The 17,183-nt window shown below is 33.9% G+C and overlaps 1 protein-coding gene across 1 annotated transcript in view; it reads left to right on the forward strand.

Moving 5' to 3' along the window:
* The window catches only part of PNPT1 (polyribonucleotide nucleotidyltransferase 1), a 41,731-nt gene that overhangs the window by 22,705 nt on the left and 1,843 nt on the right, over nt 1-17,183 (forward strand). The window contains exons 14-26 of the mRNA XM_007465658.1: nt 1,523-1,593; nt 3,363-3,399; nt 5,370-5,436; nt 5,522-5,611; nt 6,782-6,835; nt 11,139-11,245; nt 11,703-11,774; nt 11,865-11,928; nt 12,331-12,414; nt 12,743-12,826; nt 13,774-13,880; nt 13,969-14,024; nt 15,516-15,594. Coding sequence (XP_007465720.1) covers nt 1,523-1,593; nt 3,363-3,399; nt 5,370-5,436; nt 5,522-5,611; nt 6,782-6,835; nt 11,139-11,245; nt 11,703-11,774; nt 11,865-11,928; nt 12,331-12,414; nt 12,743-12,826; nt 13,774-13,880; nt 13,969-14,024; nt 15,516-15,594 — 972 coding nt within the window. The remainder of the gene's footprint in view (nt 1-1,522; nt 1,594-3,362; nt 3,400-5,369; nt 5,437-5,521; nt 5,612-6,781; nt 6,836-11,138; nt 11,246-11,702; nt 11,775-11,864; nt 11,929-12,330; nt 12,415-12,742; nt 12,827-13,773; nt 13,881-13,968; nt 14,025-15,515; nt 15,595-17,183) is intronic.

Below are 17,183 nucleotides of genomic sequence, written 5' to 3' on the forward strand. Positions count from 1 at the left end.
TTCTTTCAGAACTTAAAGAAATGGCCTACGGTTTTGTTCTCCTTTTTTTTCTGATGAGAAATCAGGGCTCATTCAAATCATTGTTCCCTGTATGTTATTTTTTGTTTTCATCTGGGTGCTTTCAAGATTTGTCTTTGGTTTCAGCAGTATGACTATGAAAATTGTGGTTTTCTTTTATTTATCCTACTAAGAGTTTCTTGAGCTTTAAACCTATAAATTTGTATCTTTCATCAAACTTGAGAAATTTCAGCTGTAATTTCTTCAAATTTTTTTTCTTATTCTCTCTTTTCTCTCATTCTGGGGTTGCAAGTACATATATTTAGTCCTTTTGATATTGTCCCACAGGTCCTGGAGGCTATGTTCTTTTCTCCCTCCCTCGTTCTGTAGAGTGGGCAATTTCTTCTAATCCATCTTCATGTTCAGTGACTCTTGCCATCTTCTTTCCATTATGATTTATTTTTCAGTTCTAGAATTTCTGTTCTTTTTTATGTGCTTGCATATAATTATGATAGCTATTGAAAATCCTTGTCTGTTAATCCAACATCTGAATCAGCTCAGGGTCAGTCTCTATTCATTTTCTTTTCTCTTGAGAATGGGTCCCATTTCCTGTTGTTTTTTTTTTTGAAGGTTGTATCCTGGATGTTGTGAATGATACATTGTAGAGTCTTTGGATTATGTTATGTCCCTACAGTCTTCTTAGATTAACCTTATTTTTTTTTTCCCCAACTTTTTTTTTTTTTTTTTTTTCGGTGCATGGGCCGCTCACTGTTGTGGCCTCTCCCGTTGCAGAGCACAGGCTCCAGACACGCAGGCCCAGTGGCTATGGCTCACGGGCCCAGCTGCTCCGCGGCATGTGGGATCTTCCCAGACCAGGGCATGAACCCGTGTCTCCTGCATCGGCAGGCGGACTCTCAACCACTGTGCCACCAGGGAAGCCCCATTTTTCCCAATTTTAAGCAGTTAGTTTTATTGGCTGAACCTTTTTTGAGGATTCCTTTAGGGTCAGGTTTTAAAATATTCCTCTTCCTGTCCTCCTCCCCCAGCACTCCCTAGTGCTTTACATATGTAGTCTATGTGATATTAGACTTCTGGATTATTGAGATTTACACATAGTATTTATAATGTGTAAGTAATATAATTTCTAATGTTTATGGAATGAATAAATGTTTGTACCTTGGCAAGCTTTGAATAGAATGTACTTATCACATTTCTTTAAAAGCTAAGTGGGTTCTTCAAATGTTTTTAGTTTTCATCTTCGTTGTTAGTAAATTAAAGCCTGAGGAATTTTTTTTTTTTTTTTTTAAAGATGTTGGGGGTAGGAGTTCATTTATTTATTTATTTATGCTGTGTTGGGTCTTCGTTTCTGTGCGAGGGCTTTCTCTAGTTGTGGCAAGTGGGGGCCACTCTTCATTGTGGTGCGCAGGCCTCTCACTATCACAGCCTCTCTTGTTGCGGAGCACAGGCTCCAGACGCACAGGCTCAGTAGTTGTAAGCCTGAGGAATTTTATTTCTTCTTTTTTAGGTGCTTTGTACTGTTACATTTGATTCATTAGAATCCAGCATTAAGTCAGACCGAATTATAACAGCTATAAAGTAAGTTATGTTTTTGGGTTGTGATGTTACAATATATAATTCATGTGGTATATTATTATTCATTATTCTTAAAACCTGTATCTCTGTACTTCATTTTTCTATTTACATAATAGTGATTTCAAGGGTTTTTTGTGCTGTATTTGTCTCCTAACTCATCTGTTAGAACAAGTTTTGGTAAAGCATTTAATTCTTTTTAATATGGGTACATTTAGTTTATTATCTCTAGAACCATTCCTCTGGACAGACTTCCTGGGTAATCTTGAATGGATAGGTTTTTCTGTTGAATATTGTAAACAACAGAGCAAATAAATAATAAGCAAGAATCCCAGTTCCCAAAAAGAATCTGGAAGTTAAAAGAAAAAAACTTATCTAATCCCAAAGCACATTTGAATTTGTGTTAAAAATAATACTTGGTTTTCCTCCACTGTTCCTAAAAAGTCAGCGGTAAAATCACATTGATCAATTTTAGATGATGAGAATCTATATTACAGTCCCCACCAGCATTTATGCATCAGAGTTCTGGAACTCACAGCCACAGATCTTCCTCAGTGCCTAACAGGGTTGCTTCCCTTTCCTTTATTAAGGGTCTCAGAAGACCAAAGGACTCTGCCTCCCTCTTCCTTCTGCCCAACCGATGAGGATAATCCCCAGTATCTTCAGGATAGCATCACTAATTGTTTTTCATGTACCTAGTAAAAATAACAATGCAGTTGTATGTGTAAGACTTACGTTGTTCATCATAATCATAATTCTTTGTGGTGGGGGAGCTCTTAAACTTTTGTATTTAAATTCCCATCTAGACCAAAACGTGGTTGCCCTATCCTTCTTCATTTTGACTCCTTCTAGGAGGCAACACAGCTTCATAAGAGTGTGCACTGGGTTTGGCCAGCATACCTCTCTGTGTTCTAGTCCTAAGTCTATAACCTCTGTAAATGAGGGCATACACATCACTGAACCACGCTGGTCTTTGGTTTCCTCATCTTACACAGTGCAGGTACTGGGCTAATTATCCCTAGCCTCCTCTCTAGCCCCTAAATCTATGATTCCTTTAGTCTTCTGAAGGTGTCTGGTTTTTAAATTTCTTTCCCCAAGGCTGTAATTTATGGTTGTGCAGATTCAGCCCTGGCCCAGAACTTTCTAAATCCTCTGTACGAGAGGTGCCTTTTGTAATCCCACTCAAAGGGGACACTGTTTGTGCCAAGAACCTGTATATGCTTGTCTTTTCCTCAGTTAAAAATAAATCTGGTTTCCTGCTTCCAGAATTTTGTTCCTTCTCATGCTTATTCTCCCCATTATTCTAGATTCAGTCATAACAGTTCTCTTTTCAAACCCTGAAAAAAATATTTGCTTGTCAGATCTCCTGATTGCTCTCAGCTGTATCATTTCAGTTACTGATCTTCATTTCACATGTTTGACTGGGAGGAAGATCATAACTCTGAGATTTAAGTAATGTGTTTATATTTAGGATTCTCACTATGTATTAATGCTTTAAGATGCATCTATTGTCTTAGTATTCAAATCTGGATATCTAAGAGCTTTATTTTAAGCAAAATGGTTTTCTTAAATCTGTGTAGAATTCATTCAGAAGCCCCAGAAAAAAATACTGTTTCTGACATTCATCCTTCTAATTCTTCTGGTATTCAATTTCAGACCAACTCTCCTTAATAACCAATTGTTTCTTAAATCTCCCTTACATCTTTTTTAGTTGTTTATTGAATAAATCTGTATCTGTGTGATTTTTTTTTTAATATTATGCTTTTTGTTTGCAGTGGGATAAAAGATAAAAATTTCATGCTTCACTATGAGGTAAGATGAATTTTTTTCCCAATATTTTATTATGAAAGATTTCCAGAATACAGCAAAGTTGAAAGAATTTTACAGTAGATATCAGTATATCCACTACCTAGGTTCTACCATTAACATTTTACTATGCTAGTTTTATCATATATATATCACTGTTACTTTATTGCTTACAGAAGGGATTTAGAGAGACAAGTAGTAGCTTTCCAACCAACAACTTCCTGTCTGAGTCATACATAAAACTTATAGTAGAGAGTACTATATTGGTCAAGAAAGAGTTGTAACTGTTCACATGTGTTTCAGACAAGTGGGGCTTTTCAAATACCTCAACTGACAAATCACCATCTCCCTTTAGTTCATATTTTTACTCATTTGATTAGTAGTAAAAGAACTGAGGTATTTAATGTTAAACTACTTTATATGAAATCATTACATATAATTGAGTTTGGGATTGACTTTATTCAAAACTAATCCTAAGGGACCAGATACAACATTGACTTTATTCAAAACTAATCCTAAGGGACCAGATACAACACAACCATATAGCACTTTAGTTTTAGTATTTGAAGCATACATGCTGGGAGGCTAGTGTAACATAGCAGGTCTTTTGAGTGGCCATTGTTGATTGCCCAGAATCCCAACATCTCAGTTTTGTTGAATCTGCTATAGTTAATAGAGAACATTTCATGTAAAAATAATATGCTAGAGAATATCCATAAAGCTGGAGATTCTCACAGGTTTTAAGTCCCTAATATCCTGTTTTGGATATAAACAGATGCTACAGAAGCCACAGAGGAATAGTAATTGATAAGGCACATCCTTTGTCAAGAGCTGAAGAGCACATGGCAACCTTTAAAAAAGGGCACCTGCGAAAAATGCAGCTCTAGCTGATTATTAGGCAAAGAGGTGAGGGCGGGGGCAGGAGAAAGATATGGGCCGTTATTGCTGTATTGTCCCATTTTTAAAAAACCTTTTTATCATAAAATACAGATACTGAAAACCATATAAAACAAAGGATGACTTAATGGGTTTTTATAAGGCAGACACCCTTGTAACCACCACCCAAGTCACAGTATAGAATGTTGCCAGTCACCCCAGAAGCTCCTCTGTGTTTTTCATCCCAGTCTTAATACCCCTCTTCCCCTGAAAATAACTACTCTCCTAAGTTTTATAGTAATCACTTCCTTGGATTTTTATTGCACATCCTTAGGTACTATAGTGTAGTCTGGTCCATTTTTTTAAAATTTGGTATTTCTTTGTCTCCTTTAATCTATAGGTCTCTCCTCTATCACATTCTTTTCTTTACAGTCTTCCTGTTGAGGCCACAGAGCCATCTGACCTGTAGTGCTCCCCACAGTCTGGGTGCTGCTGATTGCACTCATGGTGCAGTTCAGCACGTTCCTCTCTGTCTTTCTGTCTCCTGCAAATTGACTGCTAGATCCAGAGGCTTTATCAGATTCATGTTCCATCTCTCCTTTTTAAAAACATTCCAGATTTTATGGGAAATTTCTCAATTTTTTAAATGACTGCAACTAGTTCACATTCTTTTAAGACGATATATCGATCAAATAAAATGGTTTGCAACCCCTGGCTAAAGTAAAACCCTTATTGAAAAAGATCTGTTTCCTCAATGTGCATTTTTTAAAAATACGAATCAAAATTTTCTTCGAATCAAAATTTCTTGTATTACAAAAATAAAGTATTTTGTTATTGTTAACAATTTAAACATTATAGAAATTTGTGGTGTAAATCCCCATAACCATCCATTTCCCACCGCAGGTCACATAAACACTAGAAATAGCTACTTTTAGCAATTTGGTATATGTTTTAGATGTCCAGATATTTTCTGTGTGTATATGAATGTAATTTTTTTTTTTTTTTTACCAAAAATGAGATTCTACTGTTTTGTAACTTATTATATATATGGGATATCTTTCCATGTCATTTTGTATATGTATGTGGTTTTTGTTTTTAAGTTTCCTCCCTACGCAACTAATGAAATTGGCAAAGTCACTGGTGTAAATAGAAGAGAACTTGGGCACGGTAAGTACAAATCTGTATATGTACATGGTATTCTTACAGAGACTTAGCATATTTTTTTTGCTTATTATTTTCTATTCTGATTTAGGTGCGCTTGCTGAGAGAGCTTTGTATCCTGTTATTCCTAAAGATTTTCCTTTCACCATAAGAGTCACATCTGAAGTACTAGAGTCAAATGGTATGGTTTTGAAATATATTTTCCTAGTCAAAAAGAACAGACTCCCTGTTATAGTTTTAGCTTTTCATAAATAATGTTACATTTATTACTACAGTACCCAACCCACTGCAAGAGAAAAATGTGTTTAATCATATACTTATCTGAATCTCTGTTCTTTACTAATGAGCTGTTTTGAAAACAATATAATATAAAACAAATATTTCTCTTTATGTGTCTTTTACAATAGATCCAGTTTGGGTTATTTGTTTTATTTTTATAAACAAGCCACAGAGCAAGGCCAGCTTGGAGAGAGGAAGGGGAAAGTATATAGTGAGCCATTAAGCAGGGAATACCTGTCATATATCACAGATATAAGTAGATATCACAGAGAGAGACTGGGCTAAAAGGTCAAATTTATTTTTTGTTTCAAAGGAAATTCCTTTTTTTTTTTTTTTTTCCTGGCAGGGCTGTGCAGCTTGTGGGATTTTAGTTCCCCAAACAGGGATTGATCCCGGGCCCTCAGCAGTGAGAGAGCAGAGTCCTAACCTCTGGAATGCCAGGGAATTCCCAAAAAGTCAAATTTAAATTAAAAATCAGTCCACAGATCAAGGAAAGGTGATATAATCATTAAAGGCAGAAAGAGCATGTGGTTCTCAAACATGTAGCAGACATAGATCAGATGTTCATAGATATTTTTTAAAAAACACCAAAGGTCAGAATTTAAACTAGAGACTTTCTACTGGGTGTGACTAGGCTATAGCTTATGGTCCAGTGAGAGAGCTATAGCCCTGTATCTTTAACTGCCTTCTGATTAAGCAACAGAAGAGGCATGCTGTTTTTTCTGGTAGGTTTCTTCGAATCAAAATCTCTAGCACTGCTGTCCAGTAGAACTTTCTGTAGTGACAGAAATTCTCTCTCTCTGTGCTGTCCAGCTGAGGGACTGAATTTATTTCAAATAATTTAAATTTAGTGCCCACATGTTGCTAATGGCTATCATATTGGACTGTGCAGCTCTGCAGTTTGTGGTTTAGGAAAGGTTGCCTTAAATGCTTTTAAAAAGAAGGAAGGAAAGAATACTGAATATTTAAATTATAAATGAGTATTTGTAAGGAAATAACCAGTAGTATCAATATTCTACATTTAACAAAAATCAGTATTAAAGCAAGTATTTTTATTTCTTTCTTTGTATAGGATCATCTTCTATGGCATCTGCATGCGGTGGAAGTTTAGCTTTAATGGATGCAGGTAAAAGAGTTATGACTCAAAACTACCAAAGCTTATTTATATACATATACTTGATTAGTATAAAATATAGGATTTTTTTTTAATTGAATTTTAGTAAGACTTGAAGAAGTCAGATTACAGATTACCAAACCTGGCCAGAAGGAAGATAGTTACAAAGTACAACTTCAACTATACAGGTATCTGCTGGAATTCTTATTCTTGGCTAAAAGCAATACACTGAAATTATTTACTTGGTGACCCCGTGGGCTTTCTGAGAGCTCTGCAATTAATTCCATTCACTAAGGAAGTTTGGATTAGCAAGCAGGAGTATTAGGACCCATGAAGGAAAGTAACTTTGTAGTCTTTCAGTTGATTTATGCAAGCCCTGAAAAGAACAGTGCCAATCACAGAAGAGTACACAGAACTTCAGGATAAGAAGGAAGACTGCAAGTGGTTCAGTATAATCTCTGGATCTGAAACACCAAAAGGGAGGCAACATGTTAAGAGACTCTGAAAACAGTATCTGCCCAGTCACCATGATGCTATTCAAGAAGAGAAAAAGAAACTAAAGACACTCAAGAGGCCACACAAAGAGTTCCCTATAAGTTCATACATTTACAGTACAGAAAAACAGAAGGATAGAAAGGATAGCATAACCAGGGATGAAATGAAAGAATGGTATAAATGTATAATACCATTTCTAAAAAGATTAAAACTTAAGCCAAAGCAAAAAAGCTAAAACCAATTAAAGGCACTTTTCTAGTTGTGTTCAGTGGAAGGAAAACATAAACTGATATTTAAGGTAGCTGTTTTCACCTTCATGCATTCATTCAACATTTCTATTTTCACCTTCATGCATTCATTCAACAAATCTTTATTGTATGCTACCTCTGTGCCAAGCACTGATCTAAGCTCTTGGGACACAGTGGTAAACAAAACAAAGTTCCTGTCGTCATGGAGGTTGCATTCATCACTCTTATAATCTCATATTGGAAAACACAGAACAAATCCTGAAAAAGGTGATGTGAAAGATAAAAGATCATAAGAGAGTCTTTAACTGCTTTAAATGAATTCAGATCGTTAGGTCTAGACAAAAACCCATCCTAAGTAATGATGAGAACTTCAGGATAAGATAACTGAACTAATTTGGCAGTATTGGAGAAATCATGGCGATTAGTATACCAACGACACAAAGAATTCTTACTTTGAAAAATAAGAAATGTATTTTCTGTAAAGTATAACCCAGTGAAATTGACAGTGACCCTTGGCAAGATTCTTAAATGGTAAAAGAACAGTGTATAAGTATTTTAAGAAAGGAACCAGAAGAGACTCATTTAAAATAAGTCATGCCATAGTAAACTCATTTTCTGTTTTTGAAGATATTACTAGGTTTAGAGTAGAGAGGGAGGGTGCTGCTTGTGCAGTGTATCTAGAGTTCAGCTTGGCAGTTAATGACCTTGGCAGTAAATGATGCAGAAATTGAGAAAGGGTAATAAGTATACCATTTGTAATTGGTTGAAGGGTGAGCAGCCAGGACTGGATAATCTGATGAGTAGGTTCGAGAGGGGTCTCAAGTAGAATACTTGAAGCTGCTCCATCCTAAACCCTGTCCCCTTCAATGTTTTTTGTTATTGACTTGACTAAGGACACTGGCCTTCCAATAAAAAGGATACTGATTAAAAAGGAGTATGTGACTGATATGTTAAATGACAGTTTTTAATCTCTAAAAATCTCTAAAAAAAAATGTTGACAAGATAAAAAAATATGGAGCCAAATAGAAAAAAAATTTGATAAGAATAAATGTCAAATCCTGTGAGAAGAGCCAACAAATGGTATTTGATTCAAACACGAGTGCTTGCCATGTCCTACATCAGACACTCTCTATGCTCCAGAGATACAAATGGTACCCAGTTTTTAAAAAGTTTACAGGAACAAAAACAAAGATAAAGATACTAACATATCAAAGAGATAATACAAATATGTACAATATGGATGAAGAACTAGGTTGAACATAATTGGCTTCATAGAGACATCGACATTTCATCTGGGTTTAAAGGTTGAGTGGTTGTTGGCTAAGCATATTATCAGCAGGGCCCATACTTCATGTGAAAGGAACAACATACGCAAAGTTATGAAACAGTATAGTGTGTTTCTGAAATGTATTTGAAAGAAGTGATGATGATTTCAAAGATCATTATTACATTAAGGAGTTTGAACTTTTAAAGCTAGTATCTCCCAACTCAGTATTCCATAAAATAGAGTACAACAGGATGTTGATTATTGTATACTATGGAAAAAAATTTGTTCTAAAGTAGGTTTGCACAGGGTTAAGCAAGTGTGTTTAATATGGTTTAAATAAACTTAAATATGTTAATGTGAATATTGAATCTCTAGGAGCAGGATATGTACTATTTCCCAAACTTTTTTGACCACAGAACTTAAGTAAAAAATTCCTGGAAGCAGGTAATGGGGAACATGAAGGATTTTATGGAGAAGAGTGGCATGATGCGAATCTGCTTTTTTTCTTTTGGGGGTAGTTTTTCCTAGCTTACATGATAGCCCTAGGGGATGTGGTGGGAGAGAACAGGAGCTGGGGTGCGGGTGGGGTTACTAAAATCTAAAAAACTGGACAGGGAAACTGTTGCCAGGGCAAGAAATAATGTGGACTTGGACTAAAGGAGTCGCAATGGATATTTCAGAACCCAGGACAATTTTTTTAAAAATTTAGAGGATAAACTAATCATATCTTTGTGACTTGATAGGGTATAGGAAATGAGGAAAGACGTGTTGATTCTAGTATGAGTGTCTTATTGCTTTCAACCAAGACAGGGAATGCAGGAGAGAAGGGATTTATTGGGGGTGATTAAATTTTGAATATAATTGTATATATATTTAAGATGTGTTGGGGACATTTAGCTGGAGATGTCCAATAGGCAGATGGGCTGTACAGATCCAGGGTTTAGCAAAGAGAACTAGGCAGGAGGGATAGATTTCTAAGTCATCAACGTTGTAGGTGATAGTTAAAACTGTGGGCATATGTGAGATTGCTTAGAGAATATGAAATGAGGTCTCTGTCACACTCCTTTATACCAAATAAGTTCCAAGTGATCAAAACTTTAAACTTTTTTTTTAATTAAACAAGGAAGATTTTGTGAAAATCTTGAACAGAAAAAAACCTTTCTAGGGAATTCCCCCGAAGTCCAGTGGTTAGGACTCAGTGCTTTCACTACAGTGGCCTGGGGTTCAATCCCTGGTCAGGAAGCTAAGATCCCACAAGCCACGTGGCATGGCCAGAAAAAAAAAAAAAACCTTTCTAAGCAAAATCCAGGAACCATGATTGCATATAAAATCCTCTACAGGAAAAAAAAAAATCACAATAAAGTCAACAAACTAGAAAATAATATTTTATATTACATTTCATATTTATATTTTATTTACCATAATATTCTATATCTTTAACAAAGATCTGTCCATATTAAAAGAGCTCTTACAAATCAATAAGAAAAAGACTAACAACCACATAAAAAAATGGTTCAAGGCCATGAATAGGCAGTTCACAGAAAAAGAAATATAAATGGTTTAAAAACATGAAAAAAAGTTTAACTTCACTCAAACAGAAATCAAGTTAAAAACAGTAAGCTGCCATCTTTATCATTCAGATGGCAAAGGTCAAAAGATCTGAAAAAACTTAACAAGAATACAGAATAGCAGGTACCCTCATATACTGCTGGTAAAAGTATAAAATGCTACACACTGGAAGACAGTTTGACACTATAACAAGTGTAAATTCACACACCCTTTGACTCAGTAACCCCACTTCTATTGTATAGCTTATAAACACATACAGGGAGTACTCTGCAGCCATTCAAAAGAATAAGGTAAAGAAAAGAAAAGATTACACTCACATTTTTACTCCCTCGGTATAATTTTCTGGGAGGATATACAAAAAATCTAATAGTAGCTGTCACGGGAAGGTGGACTAAAGGGCGCAGGCTGGAACGATTTACCAAATACATGATTACTTTTCAAAAAAAAAGAAGAAAAATAAGGCACCAAAAGCAAAGGGCAAAGAAACGGATTACTTAAGAGTTAAGTTTGCTGTTATTAGAGAGGTTTTTGTTGAGAACAAAATTAGAATCATGTTAAGGAGCTTTTATTATACGTTAAAGAGGAAAGGAGACAGTCATATGATTTATTAAGACCTGTACTCTAACTTAGTTTTGGTAACTGTCAATTTAGAACACCATCCAATGTCAAAAGAAGATGAATAACCTATGTTAGGCTGATGTACACACTGCACACAAGTTCTTTTTCTCAATTATAGGAGTTCCAATTTCATCTGCTGTCGCAGGTGTGGCAGTAGGATTGGTCACCAAAAACAATCCTGACAAGGGTGAAATAGAAGATTATCGTTTGCTGACAGATATTCTGGCAAGTATATTCACATTTTCAGATATTTAATGGTGAAGATTATACACACTTTACAAGCATAGTGTGCTTAGAAGAATGCTAGTGCTGGAGAAATAGAAGTCCTTGTTCTTACTTTCCTCTTCTGCATATTTGCCTTGGATTTTATAGGATGTGAGTTAAAAATAAATAATTACAGTATAAGTATCCATAATGGCTCACTTTAGGATGATCATAAATTAATCCTTATGCATTTATGGGGGGGAACATGATCTGAAAATAAAGTGATTTTCTGATGAAATATTTATAACTTAAAAAGCCACAAATTGAAAGCAGTAGTTAATATACAGGTATTTTTTTGTGTATAATCCTAAAGGACATGGTTTACTTATAAAGCTGTTTTTAAAAATTCCTCTACAGTGACTATGGGTGAATTTCACTTCTGTTTAAAATTATATCATAATTTGTTAAATTCTTTAAGGGGATTGAAGATTACCATGGTGACATGGATTTCAAGATAGCCGGCACTACTAAGGGAATAACTGCATTACAGGTATCTTAAAACCCATTTTGTTTCATCTTTAAATATTTAAATAAGGTCATAAATCAATATTTACATAATTTTTTGGCTTTTCCATATTAGGCTGACATTAAATTACCTGGAATACCAATAAAAATTGTAATGGAGGCCATTCAGCAAGCCTCAGGTAAGCCAAGCCAGTGTGCCTGATTCTCCTTTTATCATTGTCTTTGTGTTAATGGGAACTATAATTCCCATTAGGCTTATTATTAAAAATAGGCTTATTATAAAATACTGCTTTAGAAAATGAAATTTAATGTAACAACCTAGATCAAGAAGTATTAAGTTATTGGGTACATGACTAATCATCAATGTGGAAAACCAGTAAAAATTCAGTTTTTACAAATGGATTCCCCGAGATAGGATTGGAGAAGGGAATACAAGTAGAATTGTTAAGGTAATTGGGATGTAAATAACTTTGATTATTAAGCTAAAGAGTTTGGATCCCACTCCATAAAACTAATAGTGCTATATCTAATCACATTTATTTTATACAGTTATAATTTTATTATGTTTTTATCTCTTCAAGTGGCAAAGAAGGAGATATTACAGATTATGAACAAAACTATTTCAAAACCTCGAGCATCTAGAAAAGAAAATGGACCTGTTGTAGGTAATACATTAAAATTACTGATTTCATGATAAGGTAAAATATGAAAGTACATTGGTATTTAAATTTTTTTTAAATCCATACACAAAACAGAAAAAACGCTTTTATAGTTAAAATACTTTAAATTTGAGGGGATATTCTTAGATGTTAGAATTGTTTTTAGTCACATAGCAAATTGTTTTTCTATATTTCATACCGAAATATTTTTACATGTGTCTAGACCAAGTCTTGAGTGACCAGTACATGATTTAGGTTCATATATATATATGTGTGTGTGTGTGTATATATATATATTTAAATAATTTATATTTTTGTCTGTACCACATTTCAGAAACTGTTCAGGTTCCATTATCAAAACGAGCAAAATTTATTGGACCAGGTGGATATCATTTAAAAAAACTTCAGGCTGAAACAGGTAAGAGTTGTATGACGTTTGGGATTTTTTATTTAATGCTACGTCATGTAAGTTTGCCATTTCACCTCTATTGTGTTTCTCCAAAAATATGTCTGAGAAATGAGAGACAGATGTAACATTGACATCTCAGTGAGATGAAAAAAGGATGTAACGCTGACATGTTTTTACTGTAAGTTTTCTGTGTATGCCTCTTAATAAATTAGCAAACGATCATCTTTATATTCAAGAAGGCTGACTTAGAATTCATCAGTTTTTCTTCAACATTTTAAAATCAAACATTTAGAAAAATTACTTTTTCACTTTAGAGGAGTTTTGCTTTAATTTTTCTTATTATGAGTTCTGCTATTTTTCACTTAGTCTTATTTATTTAGACTCTTTTATTTAAAGGGTATGTGTAGAAGTAGTATGCTTTACAATTTGTTTTTTTCTGGAATCAATCTTTGGGTTACCTAGTACTTACCAGATTTGAGGTTACTGAAGGAGAGCGAGAAGTTGAGTCACGTTGGGCAGTTCTCAAGATTGAGAAACGGACATGATTTTGTCTATCATCCATCTTGTTCACCACTCTAAAGAGTAAGAGGGAGAAAGAAGAAAAGGTGAGGAAAGGCTTCTAGTATAGTCTCTTCTCATAATTAAGAGTGCAAAACCAAACTCTTGAAAATTAGAACTTATATGCTTTCTCCCACCAGATTGTGGGCCCCAAGAAAGTAGGGACATTGGCTCACTATTGTATCCCCAGGGCCTAGCACAGTGTTGGATACATAGCAGGTGTGCAGTGTGTATTTGTTGGTAAATGAATCCCTTCATTTCTAAAGCAGTGATTAAGCATAGCACAACCCTGCCCAGCTACTTCCAGGTCATTCCCCTGCTCTCATATCTACTTTTAAGACTATTCTCCAGTGGAATGAGCAAGTTAACTTTAATATATAAAATTATTTTTTTTTAAGGAGTAACTATTAGTCAGGTGGACGAAGAAACATTTTCTATATTTGCACCAACACCCAGTGCCATGCATGAAGCAAGAGACTTCATTACCGAAATCTGCAAAGATGATGTAAGAATAGATCTTTTAATAGTCAGTTTTTTTCTACTTCTTGTTGCTGTTCTCTTTATAAATCTTACGGCTTATTTTGCACTTACAGCAAGAGCAGCAATTAGAATTTGGAGCAGTATATACCGCCACAATAACTGAAATCAGGTAATATCAACTAAAATGCTGTGCTGGTTTTTATAAGATTTATATTACAAGCTCATGTTAACTTCACATTTGCATTATTTACTTTGAAATTGTAAGATGTTTAGATTATATGTCAATTACCATATAATCATTATTTATTTATTTATTTATTTTTTTTAACATCTTTATTGGGGTATAATTGCTTTACAATGGTGTGTTAGTTTCTGCTTTATAACAGAGTGAGTCAGTTATACATATATATATGTTCCCATATCTCTTCCCTCTTTGTCTCCCTCCCTCCCACCCTCCCTATCCCACCCCATATAATCATTATTTATTTTTAACATAAAATTTATTTTCTTCACCAGTTTGTAGATTTTCACTAACATGGTTCTGTGATTATAATTATACTAATATATTCTTCTAACTGAATTGTCTTCTTTAACCAAATTTCCCACCATTTTAATCTTCCCAATAAACAGTAAACAAGCCCCAAATAGACTTAACAATATTTCCTTTTTCTTTCTTTTTTTTTTTTTTTTTTTTGGTTTTTTTTTTTTTTTTTTATATATGTTCCCATATCTCTTCCCTCTTTGTCTCCCTCCCTCCCACCCTCCCTATCCCACCCCATATAATCATTATTTATTTTTAACATAAAATTTATTTTCTTCACCAGTTTGTAGATTTTCACTAACATGGTTCTGTGATTATAATTATACTAATATATTCTTCTAACTGAATTGTCTTCTTTAACCAAATTTCCCACCATTTTAATCTTCCCAATAAACAGTAAACAAGCCCCAAATAGACTTAACAATATTTCCTTTTTTTTTCTTTTTTTTTTTTTTTTTTGGTAGTTTCTTGTTGGTCTGTTTTAAAGATAGTACTACTTAAGGCCTAAGTAGTGCATTTTTTTTTAAATGCCAGTTTCAACCTCAAATCATTTTTTCAGCAGCTAAAAAGATTGCATTTTCTGAGTCAGAAAATTCCCTTTTTAAGAAGAAAAAAATTATCAGATGTAGCATGCATGTTCAGAACTATTTGAAATGAATTATAAAAGGCAATGGGATAATTTGTTTAATATCACAGGTGAACACTAAGAAATGAGATGGTTTATTTTAGTAGATTAAAGAAAAAAAGGAAGATAAATTTTTTAATGAAATAAGTATGCCATTTTATGTAACCCCCTTCATGTCATTTCAAAACTTTTTGGAAAATATTATGAAGAGAAATATAAAAGAATATATATTCCAAAAGCTTTTCCCAGCATAGTTTTTCCTTTATCTTTTCTCTGTCCTTTGATCCATAAATATTTAAATATAAAGTGTATTTTCAATTGGAAAAATAAGTATCCCTCTTAGATACTTTTTATAGTTACAAAAACATGTACTGGAGAGGGGTTTTTAATGTGTTTTTTTACTTTGTTCTCCTATGAAAACATAATCACAGTTTAATTATCAGTAGATATTAGAGTTACTTATTGCTCTAACCAGGCTTATTTCCTTTTCATAGAGACACTGGAGTAATGGTTAAACTATATCCAAATATGACTGCAGTACTGCTTCATAACACACAACTTGATCAACGAAAGGTAAAAACAAGAAAGGCATAGTTGATTATTTTAAAAACTGCCTTAAAATAACCATAGTGAAATTACCTAGGTTGATAAGGATTGTACATCTTGTCCACTACTAGCCTAAATACAAAAACAAAACCAAAAAGACAGAGATACTGCTGTTTTACACTGTTTACCAGATAATATTTCTCTTTCCATGATGGAATAAAAACATTCTTGAGTGTTTTAAGGTAGAATAGCCTGTAGAGTTAACACATAGCCGTTAGTAAAAATATCTAGTTACAGCCCTGTTTTCCCAATTTTCCTGACCAATCATGGAAAGATAATTCTTAGGATGTTCTTAGTCTTTGTTGTAGTCTATACATTTGGAGGACCATTATGAAACCAATATGAAACCATTCAAGAATACTATGGGGGCAGAGAAATAATAGGTCTGTTTTACCAAATATTATAAAGTAATACAGGATAAAACAGTATTACTGGCCCAGAAATAAACAACAGAAAATAGAGACCAGAAATAAACCCAGTTATATACATAAGAGTATAATACATACTAGAAGTTGCATTTTTAGTCAGTGAAGAAACAAAGATTATTCAATAAATCATATTGGTACAGCTAGTTATCATAAAACAGGATCTTTCCTCTTTTTATATCAAAATCCCATTTGGGTCAAGGAGCTAAATATAAAAAAGAAAACTTTTCTTTTTAAGGCAGTGAGGGCAGAAGAAGAAAATCTGGGCATCGGGAGGGGTGAGGGTTGAGGAAGGACACTAGAAGAAAATATGCATATTTAATAATCTTGGGACTGGGAAAATCTTTCTCAGCATGATATCAAAGCCAAAAATGTAAGTAAAGTGATAAAATTTGACCCCATGATATTTTTAAATTATGGCAAAACTACAGTAAGTTTGAAAGACAAGCAGCGACTTAGGGGGAAAAATGCTTATATGACAGAGGCTTCATATACAGAGGGCTTGTGTAGGTCAGTAACAAAGATGAATATCAATAGGAAAATGAACAAAGAACATGGAAAAACTGTTGTTTTTTTTAAGCCAACCAAGATATTCAGTATCAACAGCAATTTTTTAAAATGCAAATAAAGCCAAGCTACCATTTTTCAACTTTTCAGATAGTTGAAAATTCCCAATGTGCATAAATAAGAGTGTAGAGAAAAAATGGACACTGTCATACACTGTTGATAGGAATGTAAAGTGGGCAAACTTTTTGGAGAGTATTTGGTAAATATACAATTACCTTTGGACCTAGAAGTTCCACCACAAAGTTCCTCTCATACTTTGTTCTGAGAGGATAGACTATATGAACATATAATCACTGCAACACTGCGGTTTATTTTCCCTCAACTTTGTATTTTGAAAGTTTTTAAACCTACAGAAAAGTTGAAAAAATAATAGACCAAACACCCACATACCTTTCACCTAGATTCACTGATTATTAACATTTGCAACACTGGAATTTAAAATAAATTAAATGACCATCTTTAGGGGATTGGTTAAATAATTTAATTTGAATATTCAATTATAAAGCTTCATTTATTAATATGAAAAGATCTCAACATATTATTGAATAAAAATCTATATATTAT

The sequence above is a fragment of the Lipotes vexillifer genome, unplaced genomic scaffold, assembly GCF_000442215.2.
Source record: "Lipotes vexillifer unplaced genomic scaffold, Lipotes_vexillifer_v1.1 scaffold77, whole genome shotgun sequence".
In the NCBI taxonomy this organism is placed as follows: domain Eukaryota; kingdom Metazoa; phylum Chordata; class Mammalia; order Artiodactyla; family Lipotidae; genus Lipotes; species Lipotes vexillifer.